This window comes from Meles meles, chromosome 2 (assembly GCF_922984935.1).
Source record: "Meles meles chromosome 2, mMelMel3.1 paternal haplotype, whole genome shotgun sequence".
In the NCBI taxonomy this organism is placed as follows: domain Eukaryota; kingdom Metazoa; phylum Chordata; class Mammalia; order Carnivora; family Mustelidae; genus Meles; species Meles meles.
The window spans coordinates 106,840,586-106,859,592 of record NC_060067.1 but is presented as its reverse complement, the minus strand read 5'-3'; the positions used below and the strand labels follow the sequence as shown (position 1 = coordinate 106,859,592).

General features: G+C 33.8%; 1 protein-coding gene across 3 annotated transcripts in view; it reads right to left on the bottom strand.

Annotated features, from left to right (window-relative positions):
• Window positions 1–19,007, bottom strand: part of CENPE (centromere protein E) — a 75,695-nt gene that overhangs the window by 45,021 nt on the left and 11,667 nt on the right. For all 3 annotated transcript variants that reach the window (XM_045984405.1, XM_045984386.1, XM_045984394.1), the window contains exons 11-24: window positions 18,441–18,570; window positions 17,250–17,369; window positions 16,106–16,264; window positions 13,060–13,204; window positions 12,329–12,417; window positions 11,492–11,659; window positions 7,142–7,216; window positions 6,805–6,924; window positions 4,734–4,856; window positions 4,485–4,650; window positions 3,941–4,095; window positions 1,891–2,205; window positions 1,504–1,776; window positions 1,191–1,349 (exon numbers count right to left, since the gene is read on the bottom strand). In XM_045984405.1, the coding sequence (XP_045840361.1) occupies window positions 1,191–1,349; window positions 1,504–1,776; window positions 1,891–2,205; window positions 3,941–4,095; window positions 4,485–4,650; window positions 4,734–4,856; window positions 6,805–6,924; window positions 7,142–7,216; window positions 11,492–11,659; window positions 12,329–12,417; window positions 13,060–13,204; window positions 16,106–16,264; window positions 17,250–17,369; window positions 18,441–18,570 (2,197 nt within the window). The remainder of the gene's footprint in view (window positions 1–1,190; window positions 1,350–1,503; window positions 1,777–1,890; window positions 2,206–3,940; window positions 4,096–4,484; window positions 4,651–4,733; window positions 4,857–6,804; window positions 6,925–7,141; window positions 7,217–11,491; window positions 11,660–12,328; window positions 12,418–13,059; window positions 13,205–16,105; window positions 16,265–17,249; window positions 17,370–18,440; window positions 18,571–19,007) is intronic.

Genomic DNA, 19,007 nt, shown 5'->3' with positions numbered 1-19,007 from the left:
TTATTTATATAAGTTGGAGCTTACTGAATTATTCTGAAGAAGTATTTGTTTTTATTTAATAATATGTCCATCCTGGTGATTTTTCTGATTGAATTGTGTCCTCCCAATATTCACATTGAAGTCCTAACCCCTATGTGACTATATGTGAAGAGAAAGTCTTTAAGGTGGGTAATTAAGGTAATTAAATGAGGTCATAAAACTGGAGCCCTAATACCATAGGATTGGTGTCCATTCATTCATTCATTCATTCAGCTCCATGCCCAGCACAGAGCCAGACGTGGGGCTCAAACTCACAACCCTGAGATCAAGACCTGATCTGAAATCAAGAATCAGTTGCCCAACTGACTGAGGCACCCAGGCGCCCTGGGATTGGTGTCCTTTTAAGTAGAGGAAGAAATACCAGTGCTCTTTCTCAACTTGAGCATAGGAGAACACAGAAGGAAGGTGCCATCTGTATGCAGCGAAGAGAAGACTTAATGGAAACTAAATTTTCTAGCACCTTAATCTTGGACTTCTAGCCTCCACAACCAGGAGAAAGTATATTTCTGTTGTTTTAGCCAGCAGTCTGTGATATTTTGTGATGGCTGCCCTATTGGACTAATACATATCTCTTTAAAAAAAAAAAATCATTAGCATCTCGTAGCCTTTCTTGTATAAAATTAAATAACCAGTTAAGACCTTATTCTCCTAAGATCTCAGAACAAAATAAACCATACTACTTAGAATAAATTAAGGTGAGATTTAAAAACCTGATAGTAAAATTATGGCATAAACCCTAGAAAACAGGCATAAATAAAATATACACATTGATTTTATAGGGATCTCTAAGCAAGTTTAATATGTAAAATCTGACATAAAACAAATATTTTAGACATGGTTAATAATTAGTAATCTCTCTTGTATTCTTAGAATTCAGAGTGATTTTTAAAGACATTTAAAATACGTGAGGCCTCAGAAAATATCAGCTCCAAGTTTGAATTAATTTTTGCCTTTTTTTTTCAAATTGATTTTAAGCAATTATATCTGAAATTATCTTAAAGACATTAGGGTTGTGGCTTATAAATATTGTTAGTTAATAGCATTGTGAATAATAAACAAGATTGCGATTATCAGCATGTACTTAAGTGTTTGAGGTAGAAAAGAAAGCTCATCTACACATACATAAAACTTTGAAAGGAAACACCATTTACCTTTTCCTGGAATTCATCCTTAGTTTCTCCTAGGTTTTCCTCTGTATGCAAACTCCTGGAAGTTTCCTCAGAAATTTTCATTTTTAGCGTGTTAATTGTTTCTTGGTGTTGTTTCAAAGACTCAAGAGCATTTCTTAATTGTTCTTGGGTATCTATATTCTTTGTCAGAGAAACAAAACAATTTCCATTAGAATAATGTGAAATAGTGGAAGTAATTGTATAGTGACTACTTGATATTAATCACGAGTGATGGCTCCGGTACTGTTTGTAAAGAGGTTCTGAGTTTTCAGAGTTTACTCAGTCAAAGCCTTACCATGTTTACAGTATCTTGAATGTCACTTTTGAGTTGGTCCCTCTCAATGTGCAGGCTCTCCTGGAGTTGTTTTAGGTCCTCCTTTTCTTGGGTTAAGGTTCTTACTTCTGCTAAAGTTTGCTGAAGTTGCTCAGCGATCATTGTTTTTTCCTTTTCCATAGTTTTCAGCCTCAAATCTCTATTTTCTAATTGTTCCTTCAGCTCTTCCACTTCATTTGAACTTTTTTGACTCTCAGTTGTTTTTGGCTGAAGTTCTTCAGATTTGGGAGAAAGCTTTAAAATAAGAAAAAGTAAATGTGAAAAGCAGAGCATTCTGTGGTGTATACATATGGAAGCCAAACCTCAGAAGGCTAAAGACTACTTCCCTAGAGGATGTCTTATACCAACCTCTGTGTTCAAAGCATCCAAACTTAAACCAAGTTTTTGAGCTTGTTTGGAGAGATTTCCTATTTCCTGATTCATTCTTGCATTCTCCTCAAAGACCATCTCATACTTTTGCTCAAATTCACTATGATGATTTTTAAAATCTTGGAATTCTTGATCAATGCTTTCATAATTCAACTGGGTAGTTGCTAGGTCATTTTTAGTTTTCCCAATTTCTTCAAGTAAGTCTTGAATTCTACTTTGCTTTTGAACTACTTCAGAAAACAATTTGTCTCTTTCTGATGTTATTATACAAAGTTCTTCAGATTTATCATGCATCTATGGAAAAGAAGTAAAATTTAGCTATGTTAGCATTGTAGGATCTACTGAAGCAGCTTTCAGGGAAAAAAAAAAGTTTCCTTGGGGTTGGGGGAGGGGAAGACATTGAAATTAGGCAAAGATTTTACTAAGTAAAGACAACATTTTTTTTTTTTTAAAGATTTTATTTATTTGACAGAGAGAGATCACAAGTAGGCAGATGGGCAGGCAGAGAGAGAGAGGGGAAAGCAGGCTCCCTGCTGAGCAGAGAGCCCAGTGTGGGGCTCGATCCCAGGACCCTGAGATCATGACCTGAGCGGAAGGCAGTGGCTTAACCACTGAGCCAGCCAGGCGCCCCTAAAGGCAACATTTTTATTGTCACCATCCCTGTGTATTATCCTCTTTAACTTTACCTTCAGTTTTGTTTTCTAATCTCTCTGGGTTCTAGTAAGGATTACATGGAGAAGGATACTCAGTAGAAAAACATTATTTCAGGATGCGCCTTTATTTCCTTATCTATCATTCTAAAGTATTTTCTAACTTCTTGGTGTATCATTTTTTGTTTTTTTTCTTAGAATTTGACACATTTTTTTCGAAAGCCTTTGAATGCAGCTCCAATTTCTAAAAATGTAATCCCTGAATGATTTAAATAATTAAGGTTTATTTGAATTATTATTTAAATAAACCATATCCAGCTTATGAACAATACAATCATTGTTAATGGTAAGGTAGAAAAGGTGGGAAGAAGAGAAGCAAACTTAAAGCAGAGACTAAGGACGGGGTAATGCAGCAGGGTTGTTTCAATCATGGACTCAGGATAGGAGACACATCTGTTTGGCTCAACTATTGGCTTCATAACTACTAGCTGAACTAAAAAACAGCACCTACTTTAAAGAGTTTTTAGAATGACTAATTAATGTTCCTAGAGTTCTTTATCATGGTATCTGCCATTTGGTCTTCAACCATTTGTCAGTTTTCTTTCTTTTAGAAAGGTAAAGAGAAAGGAAATCTTGGCAGATGGTTTACAGGACTGTTCACTAGCCTGCAAGATTTACACTGCAAGATTTACCCCTAAACTTTATCAATTCCCTCCTTTATATCTCATTGCTCTTTTTTATTCAACATAATGACAGAATTAGTACCAAAAAAAGATGAAAAAAGTATGGACCATAGAACTCTTTAAAGATTTTATTTTAAGTCATCTCTCCACCCAATGTGGGGCTTGAACTTACAACCCTGAGATCAAGAGTTCATACTCTCTACTAACTGAGCAGCTAGATGCCCCCATAAAACTTTGCTTAAAAATTTTTTTTGTTTTTAAATTTATTTCAGACAGCGAGTGAGCATAGCAGGGAGGAGCACAGGGAGAGGGATAAGCAGACTGCTGCTGTGGGGCTGGATCCCACGACCTCGAGATCACAACCTGAGCCAAAATCAAGAGTCAGATGCTCAACCAACTGAGCCACCCAGGTCCGCCTAGAATTCAATTTAAGTGAAACATTTGAGGACTGTAGAAATGATTGTTACATTGATCAGGTTACTAAGCATACTGTTAAATAGGCTTTGAAAATGTGCTTTCTAATAATATAAGGAAATTAGAGGAGGAACTACATTCATTTCTATTCCTAACAAGTTGAGTCAAATCTTTACAGTCTCTTGACTGCTATATTAAGATATACTACAGCAAAATATTAAAAGTGCTATTATAAAGGTTTTTATTTCAAAAGAAGAGTTATTTGCTTAAAAATGTGTTTACCTCTTTCCTTAGCATTTCTATTTCTGAAGGTAAAGATTTCAATGCTGAGAGCAAATTAACTTCCTTATGCAAAGCTTCATTTTCTTCAACTTCTTTATTCAGTTCTTTCTGGAGGTCAGTAATCTTTCTTTCCAGTTCCAAATTACAGAGCAAATCTAGGACATTTTGGGTAAATTAAAATAGCCTGCAGTTATTGGGACAATCTAAATTACATGCAAAGTTAGATTATTTAATCAGACTGTATAAAATTTATTAAAGAGTCAATTTTGGTTAACAGGTGAACAGTTAATAGTTCTTCAACCACTTTTTGAAAATCAGGTCTAATTTATTTGGAAAATAATTCCTAAACCCTTATGAATCAGATTTCAGGGAAGCAGTTATAAATACTGATCTCAAATAATATTGAAACTCATTATTAGGCTACTAAAACAATCAGATAAGAGAATAAAAAATTTCTAATCTTTGGAATGTAGTCACAATCCTTCAGGTAGGTTTCTAGACAAAGTCAGATCTGCAAATAATTAAGTCTGAAATTATGAAATACCTTTTGGAACTTTGCCATCTACAAGGGAGGTGAGTTTTGTTATTTCATTAAAAGATGATTGTAGTTCTTTCTCCAGATCAACTTGCATTTTCTTTTTTGCTTCCAGTTGACTTTGGTATAACTGAATATCATTTTCCATTTGCTTGTATGTACTTGTAAGTTCTTTCTGTTAGGAGAAATACTGCAAATTCACAGAAATGTACTGGTTGTGACAACTGTTTTATTATAAATATTACAGGAAACAATTACCATTTTCTCTTTCAGCTCCAGATTTTCACTTCTAAGAAAGGCTGATTCTTTCTTGGCATCAAGGGCTACAGTTTCAGCATCAAGCAGAGTCTGTTTCATTTGTCTTAGGTCTTCAGTGATTTCCTATATACACGACAAAAAGAATTTAGTGAAATCTAACTTGGTGAGAGTTGGAAAAGATTTTAGAGAACATGTACATAGACGTTTTTCTGAATAAATAAAGAATGGTGAAAATATGCTAATTATCAAGTTCATTATTTATGAAAGCTGAAATAATATTTTCCATAATAAAAATATTTTAAAAACTCTGACTATGCTTTTCCAAGTTATAGAGGCATTATGTAGACTGAGGAAACTAATTTTTTAAAAAAGGTTAACACAATTGTTGTTCAGCTAGCTTGTTAAAATTTCTTGTGTAGTTTTAAGTCATTCTAAAACATGGCAGGTAAGTAGTTCATAGTTAATATTAAGGATATGAAATCACAAATTGAAAATTAGCTTACATAAATTCAACCACATATATTCTTGGCAGAATATTAATGAACAAATGAATGAATGAATAAACTGGCTGAATAAAGAGAAAGAAATAACAATTTTTAAAAAGTGGGCAATTCTGCTTGCCACTCTATCAACAGACACTCCTGGATGATACGAAAGTGCCTTTCTTCCCAGTGCCTTAAAACAGTAAGATTACTTTTACAAAAGATCATTTGTTATTGATAACAGGTAACCGAAGAGTCCTAATAGAAGGTAATAAAAAGTACTCCGGAAAAACTCAAATGGATACCAAAGAATGACAGAAACCAAAATTTCAGCTAGAAACTGTTGCCTTCTTTAAAAGAGTGTTAAAAACTAGAATCAAACTGATACTTTCTTGAAGTAATCAGGAATATCGAAGCAAATAGAATAGAAAGCACGTAGCAAAAATTAACAATTTTGCCATGAGATTAAATGTTATTTAATGCCATTTTTTTTTTTTAAGATTTTATTTGTTTATTTGAGAGAAGGAGCATACCTGTGGGGTGAAGGGCAGAGGGAGAAGCAGACTCCCCACTGAGCCTGATGTGGCTCCATCCTGGGACTCCAGGATCATGACCTGAGCGGAAGACAGACCCTGAACCTACTGAGCCACCCAGGAGACCCTTAATGCCATATCTTTCTTTCTTTCTTTTTTTTTTTTTTAAAGATTTTGCTTTATTTGACAGAGAGAGAGAGCAGGAGAGCAGCAGAGGCAGGGAGAAACAGGCCCCCTGCTGAGCAGGAAGCCTGATGCGGGGGCTTGATTTCAGGACCCTGGGATTATGACCTGAGCCTGAAGGCAATCATTTAACCAACTGAGCCACCCAGGTGCCCCAATGATGTATCTTATACCAACTAAAATCATCAGGAGCTACAGTTTCTGAAAAATACCAAACTGTTAAAATAGTTATTTAAATTATGAGAATGCATTAATATTAATAAAATCATGTACAATTGCATGCCATATGTACAGTTCTAGTTAATTATCAATACCAATACAAGTGTTCACCTGAAGATACTGACTACATACTTCTGCATGCATTTATATAAAATAATTAAAAAAATAAAAAAATTTGAATTACTTTTTTTAAAAAAGATTTTGTTTATTTATTTGACAGAGATCACAAGTAGACAGAGAGACAGGCAGAGAGAGAGGGAGAAGCAGGCTCCCCGCTGAGCAGAGAGCCGGATGTGGGGCTCAATTCCAGGACACTGGGATCATGACCCGAGCCGAAGGCAGAGGCTTCAACCCAATGACCCACCCAGGTGCCCCTGAATTACTGATTTTTAATGGAAACTCGTCCTCGACTTACTAATATTCAAAGAATGATATCCTCAACTCTGTATGAATGATTCTTTACCCATAAAACAGCAATGATACTAACAGTTCCTCTTTCATAGAGTCATTGACAAGATTAAATAAAATACTATATGTAAAAAAATTACAACATCTGGCACACAGTAGGTTCGATATAAGCATTTGCTATAATAATGATGATGGTATACTATAAATGCCTACATGATTAAACAACAAAATAAACCTAATTCTTACCGATGAATACGACAAGTCCATTTTTATATCTTCTGACTTCTGAGAGTCTATGTATTTCTGTAGCTTCTTAATCTGGTCTTCCTTTTCTCTAAGCAGCTCTACTTTTGAGCTTAGTTCATTCTGTAAGTGTGAAACAAAAATAAAGTGAAACATTTTATTGGATTTAAATTTTAGGAGATTAAAAAGAACTTACTTTTAATAGTTTAAACTGTTAGTAAAATTTAAAAAGTTGATATTTAAAAAACAAAATGTTCCTTTATTTTCTGAAATAATTATGTATGATGTACATTTTATAGTTCTAGTTCTTTATAATAGAAATACCAATATAAATGCTCACCTCAAGATCTTGATTATACACTTCTGCATGCTTAACTAAATTCTTTAAGTTGGAAATTTCATGAATTAGTTGCATCTGTAAGAGCATGTGAACAGGCAACAGAGCAAACCAATAGTTAATAAAGCAAAAAAAAAAAAAAAAAAGAAGAAGAAAAAAAGAAAAAGAAACTCCCCCCAAAAGATAGCATTTATTCACTGCTTCAGAATCATTAAAACAGTAAGAAGGGATTGAGAAATCAATTGTTCAAGCTACTGTTACAGAGCACCTCATTATTTGAAGATACAAAACAAACAGGAACCCAATAAGCAAACAAAATATCCCCAAACCTCGTAAAACAAGCAAACAAGAAAGAAACTTGACCCAAGTAACAGTTATGCTGTCTGTTAATAATGCTATAAAATGTCAAAAGCAAATTAGTATGCATCCCTTGGAGGAGATATACTGGTAATCAACCTTTAAAACTCTTAATAAATTTTTGTTTTGGGGAAGTTAAGTGCAAAAATGTATTTATTCTACAAGATTTTTTGTTTTCTTCCCACAAATTAGCCATTTAGCTTTACACTGGCATACTTTTTAAGGATTTATATTTTAAAATTTAGGTCTGGATTAGGGTAGTTTCATGTGGTACTTTTAAAATAATATCACTATTCACTAAAGCACAGAGATATGTATAAGATTATTAATTATTACCTTATTAAATATTACTTAATTATCTCTGCCTACTTGTGATCTCTGTCAAATAAATAATTATTAATTATTACCTATTAGATAGGTATAATATTATTAATTATTATTAATTATTATTAATTATTTCCACAGAAAATATTGGAAAGATGATGTTATTGCTTTATATTTTTCAGCTGTCTAAAAGTATAAAGAATACCTAAAGATACATATATTTCTATTAAAGTTTCCTTTCCATCAAATATCTGGAGCATTAAATATTTGAATACTACATATTTTTGTGTCAAAACACATAAATGACAACTTATTACAGATAAACATACTCTCTCTTAGAATTATGAAATATTCATAATTCAATGAGTCCTGAAAAAGTAAAGGCAAGATGGGTGGGGGAATGGGGTGACAGAGTGATGGGCATTAAGGAGGGCACATGATGTAATGAGCACTGGGTGTTACATGCAACTGATGAATCACTGAACTCTACCTCTGAAACTAATGATATACTATATGCTAATTAACTGAATTTAAATAAGATTAAAAAAGAAGAAAAAAGTAAAGGCAAATTCCTGTAGAATGTAAGGGATTTATGAAAATAGCATCTTCTTAAAGTAATATTTTCTGAATGCTTAATTCAGTTCTAAATAGTTTTAGATTCAGACTAGTGTTGACATTCCTATTGTAGGTCAGCGTCATCCAGAAATATTATGTGAGTCATTGAAAATTTCCTACTGGCTGCATTTACAAAAATAGAACTAATTTTAAAAATATATTTGAACTTAATTATCCAAAATATTACCACTTGTTCATGTAATCAATATGAAAAACTAAATAGTTTACATTCTCTTTTTTTCATATTCTTAAGTCAGTTCAGACTGGCCACACTACAAGTACTCAATTGTCACATGTGGTTAGTGGCTATCAATTGTTCAGCAAAATTTTAGACATTTGTGTTGACTAGAATTTAAAATAACTCCATCTTTTATCTTTTCCCTCTTGTTTCTAAATTCTGTGCAACAAAATCACATTTACCAATAAGGAAGAACTAAAAAATTACTCTTTTATTTTAGAAAATAAACATCTAGAAAGAAAACTTATCTCACTTCTCGTTTAATAGCACTTTAAGTACTAGTTCTCATTAATCTAAATTTAAAGATGAACTTTTGTAAAGCCTGGACAACAACTTCTGAATGAGGTATTATTTAGGATGCTAAGCATAAAGAGAAAGTATATGACATGATTAAAAGTTAGTTGGCCGCTATATAAAAAAAAATTACAGATTTCAACTGTAATGTTCAGCAGGTTAAACAAAAATATTTAATTCCTTAGGTCAAAAACCTCCAAGTTGTTAAAATTCTAAAATTAAGCAAGTTAAATCAGGTAGAGGTTGGAATTTCCTTTGTTCCCTGAGCTTGATGATACTTGATTTTGTTTACCCCTCTTTGTAAAAATTATTATTTAAACATACTATATTCTTGTATGCCCATTTGAAAATGATATAGGGTTCTGGTGATTTATAAGACCATTAGGGCAAACCAGGGCAATGGCCACATGTCCTAAGGCCATAATTTGATTTTTTATTTCTTTTGCTAAGCTTTTCCCCAAAATGGAGGTTTGGGAACATATTTTACTGCATACACAGACTTGTATTTTTAGTTTAAAATAGAATAGCGCTACCTTTCAAAAGAGTAAGTTTATATTACTTAATATTTTAGGTTACCATATAGAACCTAGAATTTTAGTTGTGTCCAAGTGAAGATGAAAAGAATAGGATTATTTCCCCCCTTGACTGTGGATAAAAGGAAAAAAAAATCAGGATGTGAGTCAAGCCATATACTCTACGAGCTTCAGTTTTTATTATTAATTGACTATATAAATCATGTAAAAAACTTAGAGAAATTATTGCTATACTTATCCCCAAAGTTTATTTTATGTCATGTTATTTATAATAAGTAAGATACAATTAGATGAAATTTGGAGTTAGAAAGGCCTTGGCAAGCACCTGGTTCAACCTCCAGGGTGGAGAGAAAAAGGAAGTAAGTCCTGAGAGATTCTGGGACTCGCTCAAGGCGTTGTATCCTACTCAGAAGCAAGTTTGGCTCCAGAGACCGTGCTCTTAACCATGACACTATACCACCCTCTTCCTTGAAAATCTCCATTTTTATTGACTGAAGTCTAGGGGCCAATATACAACATTTTGTATTTTGTTAACATGCAAATTTTGAAAAAAGTTAAATGAAACTCTGTGGAGAACATATAGACTTTGCATCTTAGGATACATACTTATGAAATGCAGTATTAACTTTATTTTTTAAAAAAGATTATTTATTTATTTATTTGTCAGAGAGAGCAGGAGCACAGAGAGCTGCAGGCAGAACAGGCAGAGTGAGAAGCAGGCTCCCTGCTGAGCAAAGAGCCGGATGTGGAACTCGATCCCAGGACTCTGGGATCATGACCTGAGCCGAAGGCAGATGCTTAAGCAACTGAGCGTCCCAGGCGTCCCAGGCGTCCCAGGATTAACTTTAATTTGTAGGTAGAATGGAAATAATACTTTTGGCACTGAATTCTTTTTTCCTTATTAAAAAAAAAAAAAAAAAAAGAAGGCAAGAAATGAAACAATACCAAGATAAAAGCATTGTGGTCCTTTGGGCTATCCTCACAGAAATCTCAGAAGTAGCTGCAAATATTTTAACTGCACCAGAACACTAGCTCTTATTTTGAGGGGTAGGGGAGTCAAAGATTGCTTCATCATCTAATAATGGCTATAGATTCTTGTTCCAGAATAATGAATATGCATTTAAAAATTCTGCAGAGTCGGGGCGCCTGGGTGGCTCAGTGGGTTAAGCCGCCGCCTTCGGCTCAGGTCATGATCTCGGGGTCCTGGGATCGAGTCCCGCATCGGGCTCTCTGCTCAGCAGGGAGCCTGCTTCCCTCTCTCTCTCTGCCTGCCTCTCTGCCTACTTGTGATCTGTGTCTGTCAAATAAATAAATAAAATCTTTAAAAAAAAAAAAAAATTCTGCAGAGTCATTTTATAATGTCTGTGACCTCTAGGTTAAGGACAGTCTGCTCTAAGAAATCTCTTGAATTTCTTGGGCAATTTCTAAGTGTCTGAAGTCTGAGTGTTTCTGGATTAGGTTCTCTTAACATGTAGCTTAATATTATATATTTAGAAAATTTAAGTGATCTGTTTTATTTCTAAAAATTTCATTACTAGTATTTAGTATTAGTTACACTAATTTTCATAACTCTCTGATATGGAAAAAGACATGATCAAAATCAGCTTCCCAAGATATTCTAATAATGTTCTAAATATTTGGGAATATACTTTTAAAGAAAATGAAATCCATTAACACAGAGTATCCATGCATAAAACATTCAGCCAGATAGTAAAATTCATATTGGTCTCAGCAGGAAATGGTTATACTCTAGACAGTATTTTTGGTGTACTCAACAAATTAACATTTGAGCAAAGTAATTCATATGTGAAACAAATGATTTAAATATTTTAAAAATAATATAAATGAATTATTTCTTAAATTCTCTAAATTGTGTGTACACATAGAAAATGGTTGGATTTTCCATACATCAACCTTAGAAATAAGTATCTTTAAGAGAATGATACTTCTTTTAAAAGTGTGGTTTTAGTTTCATGTTTCCATATCTTTTACCTCCTGATCTTTCTCTGCTTTTCTTTCTAGGGCCTCAAATTCATCCAAATCATTCTTTTCTTTTAATTTCAATTCCATTTCTTCATTTTCTCGTCTTAGTTGTTCATAGTCCAATACCAGATTATCATAGTTGGCACGAAGTGAATTCAGCTCACTTTCTAAGTTTTCCTGTTGGAAACAAAACCAGATTTAACTCTAACACCTAACTTTAACCATAAAACCTAATTTTAACTAATACAATGGTTAAGTAATAATAATAATTCCCAAGAATCACTGCAATTTTATTCTAAAACTAAAATGAAATTTTCTTAACAAATACATTTATAAAAGCATACTGTACTTCTTTGGACATTAGTAGTCTAGAAAGTCAATATGGACTCTATATACCTACTGAAGTATTCACTGTAGTATTCCCTAAAGTTTTGATAAAACCACATATAATATATTTACTTTTATTTTTCAGTATGATTTGGCAATATTACCCCCTTCCTTCTGTGTCATTCTACTATATGCCTGAGAATTTTGACACTTTATAAAACCTTTAGGGGATTGTCTAAAGAAAAAGAGAAACTAAAAAAAAAAAATCATAGATACCAAGATCTCCTGGGAAAGAACCAGATGCAAAGGTTTACTTATTACTATACACCTGCATTACAAAATTTTTAGTTTCCTTCTACATGCCAGTTATCAACTAGGAGTATAATGAGTAATTAGAACCAAACTGTTACTGAAATTAAGTCAGAGTTAGCAATGTGGTGCTACAACAATGTAAACATCAACAGAAAGTGAATTTTAAAGGGTAAGAGGATAATGTTTTATAAAATACATTTAAGTTACCTGACTCAGTAGCTTTGTTGCTGGATTCCACTCTGTCTCATTTAATGTATCAAAAGTATTACTGAAAATATCAGACTCTGAGCAGAAAGCTAGAGTTAGGAGAAAAAGAAATTTATTCATAAAGATTTTTAAAAGTCAAAGACTAAAAAAAAAATCTGATCAGAGGTAATACTAAGCTCCAATTAGCTAATGTTCTCACAATATGAATGCCAAGAATACATTAACAACGTATATGATCATTTATATTATTAGATGAATTAAGATCCCTGGCTAGAATTAGTAATAAAATATTCGATCCTTGATACAATATAGGTAAAAGGGACAAATACTGAATCTGAGATTTGATCATTATAAGTAGATTTTAAAATACCCTTTAAAAATACTGCTGATGTTGGAGACATTATTTTGAAGCATGCCTGTGTAATGCTACCCTTTCAAGATTAAACAAAGTTTAAGGCAGATGTTATATGGATACTAATTTAATTGGATAATGATTAGAACCAACAACAAAATGTCTCACGTTTCAACTAAAGTGTATCATTCTTAAGAGTGTGAAAATAGTATAGAATATTCACTTTCTTGAAATCACTATTATTTATCATTACTCCATTGTAATTGCATCTAAAATGTATACATTTATTAAATGTGTTTATCACATTAACTGAGTTATAAATAATGTAGTTCTTTAAAGGGATGCTTTTGTAATTAAAAACAGCTGAAAATGCACTCACATTCATCAATTTCCCCCACTACGCTTACAGCCGCCTTACGTGTTTTTGTTACATTTGTTGACATATTAAATTCATTTATATAATTTGAGTCTTTCATTTTGTTAATTTTACCAAGGCACCAAGTGACTCTTCGTTTTCTTTTAGCCTAAAGAGGAAAAAAAATCAAAATTACCTCACACAGATCTGGGCTCAAATATCATGGAATGAGGAAGTTTACATTTTTTGGAAACCATGGACTTGATAGAATTCTTTTCAAGCCTACTTTAATAACATACCAGTCCAAGGATGTCCTAAGAAAACAAACTTTAAAATCAGTTTTTAACCCCATAAAAAATTTGATGAAACTATTGTTTAAAATTCATGTTTTATTTGAAAATTTCCCTACAAATTTTCTGGGACTTAATGGAAAGGAATAGGCTTACAAACTTCCAAGTAACCAGTGTTCTCTAGCAGGGAGCTGCTGCCACCACACCACAGCTACCAAAAGCACTTTGGGGTGGCCAGCTCTAACTGGAAAGGGACAGACAGATGGTCTACTCGAACTTCCTTCAGTGAGTCAAGCTCCACACAGCCTTCACAATGCCAGTTCTCTTCCAATTAAGTAAAACTAATAACCTCCTTCAGCGCCCCTAACCTCATTGTTCCTTTCTGCCTGGGGACCTTGCTCCCTGGGTTATCAATTCATCGGTTATCTTCACCAACTCTCTCCTAACAGCTTGATGAACGAAGGCTCCAGTTGGTTTGCTTTTGTTGTTGTTGTTTTTTAAAGATTTTATTTATTTATTTGACAGAAAGAGAGAGATCACAAGTAGGCAGAGAGGCAGGCAGAGAGAGAGGGGGAAGCAGGCTCTCTGCTGAGCAGAGAGTCTGATACTCTATGCTAGGACCCTGAGATCATGACCTGAGCTGAAGGCAGAGACTTAATCCACGGAGCCACCAAGGAGCCCCTGCTTTTGGTTTTTAAAAAACAAACTCTTCACTCCTTACTTCTCTCTGGCTACAAGTTTCTTTTTGATTCTCTTTTGTGCTCTTTCTTAATCATCTGTCTACTCCTTCTGCATCCTTTCAGGAACACCTCTGTCTCCTGGTGCTAATCCCACCCAGCTAGCTGTCCTCACCACTCATTTGGCTTTGCTGGTTTCTTCTCCTATGCTTGTGTTTTTCCATATTGCACAGCTACCATTCTTCTCCTGAGCCTCTGTGAAATAGAAGTACTATCTCCTCTTACTTGATCCTTCTAACTATCCTATTACTACATCCTTTTTATAGGTGAGCTGATCTATAAATGATCCCTTTTTTCTGAGGTCAGCCCCTCTACTGTGTTCATGATCTCATCCCTTGGGGTCATCTCAACTCTCTGTAAGGTGGGTTTCGCTCCTAGTACATAACTCAAATTGCTTTCTTTGTAAATTACTTTTTGTTTCCAAATCCAAAATATTTTTGTCTATATTTATCTTAACTTCTCAGCAAAATGGGATACCGCTGACCACTACCTCTCTGAAATATTCTCTTGCCTTAGTGACCACAATTCACCCGGTTTCCTTCTTAACTCTAGAGTGAATCCTGGCTCCCTTAGGGATTCTTCTACCTTTATCTAAAAGTTGTTCTGGGGTATGATCTTCTTTTCATTTCTAACATGATCTCAGAACAAGCCCATCCATTCCCATGACTTGACTTAGATCTGCAGTAGCTAATGTCCAAATTGATATCTCTATCTCACATCTTTCATTGTCTGAAACCTTAAACTGGAGATGTCCCAAATAAAACCCCGAGAGATGCACTGCTCTTCATTCAATGTTCCTTAACAATGACTACTGCTACCAGCTACCCAGCAATGTTTGCAAATCTTTCTGGATACTGTTCTCTCTCTCTCTGCCCCTCACATGTAAATAATCACGAAGTCCTGTTGAGTCTACCTCCCACATAGGTCTCCAATTTACCCATTTTTTTCCATCTCCAGAGTCACAGTCCTTGTGGAGCCCCAACCAATCTGATGCAGATAAGCTGCCATACCTTTCTGAAATACAATTGTGATCCTGTTACCGACAAGATGTTTCCTTGACCTTAGCATAATGCAATGCTCAAATCCTTCATTATGATTTAAAATGATCCTGCCACCAAAACATTTTAAGTCTAAGGGATACATTATGTTGTTTTTATGACTCCAAGCTTTTTTACATGTGGATCTCTTCCCGAAATATTCTTCCCTGTACGTTCCACTGGGCTGCTTCTTATTCATCATTCAGTCAACAAATAGCTCTTGGAATATCTTTTTTATACCTAGTATGGTGACTTGAATATAATGTCTATCAATACTATTAATGATTATCTTTAGACTATTCATTTATTGAGGATTTGGAAAAATGTAGTGTTGAGCACATTCTATGTATTATTTCACCTAATTCTCATAACAATCCTAGGAGTTGGGAATCAAGCTATCCCATAGATAAGGAAACTGTAGCAAAGTGGATTTAAGAAATTGCCTAAGGTAAAGAATTAGGAATTGACAGCACCAGGATTCAAATCCAGGCAGTCAAGCTCCAGAGGCCATCCTTTTAATCATGATACCATCAGTCAAAAAATACCTACTAGACTGAAAATACCCCCAGCTCTAGTAAAAACAAAAAGTACATATACTAGAAGTCAGAATCGTGATCACTATGTTGATCTATATTCTAGATCAATTTTTCTGAGATTAATATTTCTGTTTCTTTAAATAGAAAATATTATCATTCAACCTAGATAGGGATGGTTCTTAATCACCTGATCAACTTCATTAGAATTTCTTAAGAAGCATATTTACATAGATTCCTTGTCAGTATTTCAGACTTCTTGAATTAGGATCTCTAGAGAAGGGATCAGAGATCAGTATATATAATGAACTTCTTAGGTTTTGCTGATGAATAGGCTAACACACAAAATGTTCTGGGTTTTCTGAATATACTATATCAAAGGATAAGAAGTGTGTAACTATGTAATAAACATATAGGAATAGCAATCCTAGTCTTTGTATAACAAGTCTGAGTTGTCATCTTTTAAGTTTTACCTTTAACTCCTGTTGTGATGTGAGGGAAGAAGAGGTTACCAGCATCCGTGTTAAGTTCTGAATTTTCTCAATCTGTACTTTTTGAAGCAAATCTTTTTCTTCTAGAAGTTGGGCCAACTGGTCTTTTTCCATTGCCTGGGCCCGAGTCTCTAAAGAAACCTATAGAATGTAATATTAAGTTATGTTAATAATAAATGTAGCTAGATTTTAAAATCTTGAAAATAACTTAAAAGAATAGAATATTAAATTTGTATGTGGGAGCTCTTGGGTGGCTCAGTCAGTTAAGTGTCTGACTCTTAATTTGAGTTAAGGTCATGATCTCAGTGTTGTAAGATAGAGCCCTGCTTTATTGAAATGAAATATACCATATCTACAAAATACTACTACTATGGCAGTTACCATAATCAGTAAGTTCTCAAACCTATAATAAAGTAAAATACACATTTCTTCCTGTGTATTCTAAATGCTATATACAAGATTATAGCAAGGCTGTTAAAGCCATTCTATTAACTGCCTATAAATATATAAATAATAGGCAGAAAAGTCATAAAAGCAGAGCCTTAAATACCTATGGCAAAAGAACAGATGTTTTTATAAGACTTCCATTTGATATTTTAGCTCATTGTATTTGACTTTTTAAAAATTTTAACTTATTTTTAAAAAGATAACTAAAATACAAGGTTTTTATGAAATATAAAACCACAACGGTTCAAACAAACAAATTACAATGACAACTGATTATGCTACTTTATTAGACTTTATCTTAAGGTCAGAGTTCAAGATATTGTGAAAATACAAAAAATAAGGTTTTAAATAACTATACATGGTCTTTCTTTTTAACCCAATTCCGTATGTATTTGTGACAATTTAGAAAGAATGTTTCTACTTGGCTCATTTGAAAATCTCAAATTTTGCCCTTTGGAAATGAAAAATAAAATCTAAAATAATTTCAAGAAACATAAGTTTTCAGCTTATAGTAAATTAAACCAAAATTTTTATGAGTTAATTTCTCTGTACTTGAAAGATGTCTTAAATTGAGGTTACAGACCTCAGATATTGATGAATTAAGAATCTCTGGGCATGTGGCAGATCTTAGTTCTCAATCTGTCCCTGATCTTTACTGAAATACCTGGTTCATACATACCTCCTCTAACTGTTTCTTAAGATCCATTATTTCTTTTCTATATCTTTTCAGGAGAGCTTCATCACTTGATACCTCATTAACATAAGGAGTATTCTTCATATATTTGGCAGTGCTGGCAAACTGGGGAAAAATACAAGTAGTAAGTGTTCAATATAAAAAATTAACATAATTAATAATATTTAGGTTTCTTATAATTAAGTTTTATAAAGAAAGATCAATACTCTTCCTTGGTGGCTTAATACTTTTGAACACGGAGATTAGTCTGTTCTTGTAACTTACCTTGACTTCTTGTTCTCAGAAGAGTGAAGGAAATATCTTGAAGGTGGTTGGATGCCAACAGAGAGCCTACAAACACTGGCTTACTGGAACCCCAGCCACCCCTCAAGTCCAGCACAACTGCCCCTTCTATCCTGAAGCTTTGTTTCCACTTGAAATTATCTCTCCTTCCTCTGAACTCTAGTCTATTTATTAATAGTTAATTAGTCCAAGGTAATCACATTGGAAGACAGATCTCATCTTCCCTCTAAGACTATAAATTTTTGATGCTATAAATTGTGAAGTCAGGGACTATACTTTGTATCTTTGCTTCTCTGACACTACCTTGATGCAGTGCTCGATAACTATTTAGAATAATATTTTTTAGCGTGTGAGTAGCAGAAGCAACTGTAAGTGGGTCCATGAAGGTGACCACTAAATAACACTGAATCCTTGATTGAGACAGCTGTTCTATTGACACTTCTCATCCCCCCCCCGCCTTTTTTTTAACAGAAAATGTAAGCCATAGGCTCAGAGCAAAGATAATTCTTTAACTCCAGCTAGCAGGAGTTCAAGAATTACTCTGTTATAAATACACACACACACACACACACACACACACGTTTTTTGGTTCACCTATTTGTTGAAAGTGATACTACTTTTTCATTCATAGGACTGACAGTTTCCTTCTGTAATAAGTAGAAAAAGTGAGTTGTTTTTTTTTTTATAAAGAAGTGTTGGATGTGGCAAAAATTATGGAGGTGGGATATGAATGATTCAAATTTGGGAAAATAAAGGAATAGTATTTAGTAGGCAATATGTCAATTTTATTGCAGCAGGTATGTTATGTAATTAAAAAAAGATGTCTAATTTTAGTGTGTAATTTTTTCTGCTTAACATGATTTTCCCCCATATTGAAATAAAAATCAAACTCACCTGTAGAGTAGAAAGGGTTTCATCAAAAGACACTGGAGTAATTGTGCAGATAATACGTGTCTTTGCATTTCCTCCCAAGGAATTCTGGAGAATTCGTGTTAATTTACTATCTCGATAATTTATGAAACCACTTAGTGAGAAAGGGGTTTGGGGAAAAAAAAATAGTAGAATTTTTATACAACAAATGTGATTGGTTTTTAATGCAGAACCTTAAATTAGGTATAGTTTAAAAATTAATTCTTTACAGGTTACACGAAGCAGATCAAAACTACTAACTAAATTATATTTAAGATAAAAAGTAAATTTAGTAGGTTACAGTCATATGCCTAAGAAGCTAGCCATGCTCACAGAATCACAAAAGCTTTTTTTTTTTTTAATTTTTTTAAAAAATATTTTATTTGACAGAGAGAAATCACAACTAGGCAGAGAGGCAGGCAGAGAGAGAGGAGGAAGCAGGTTCCCTGCGGAGCAGAGAGCCCGATGCGGGGCTCGATCCCAGGACCCTGGGATCATGACCCGAGCCGAAGGCAGAGGCTTTAACCCACTGAGCCACCCAGGCACCCCACA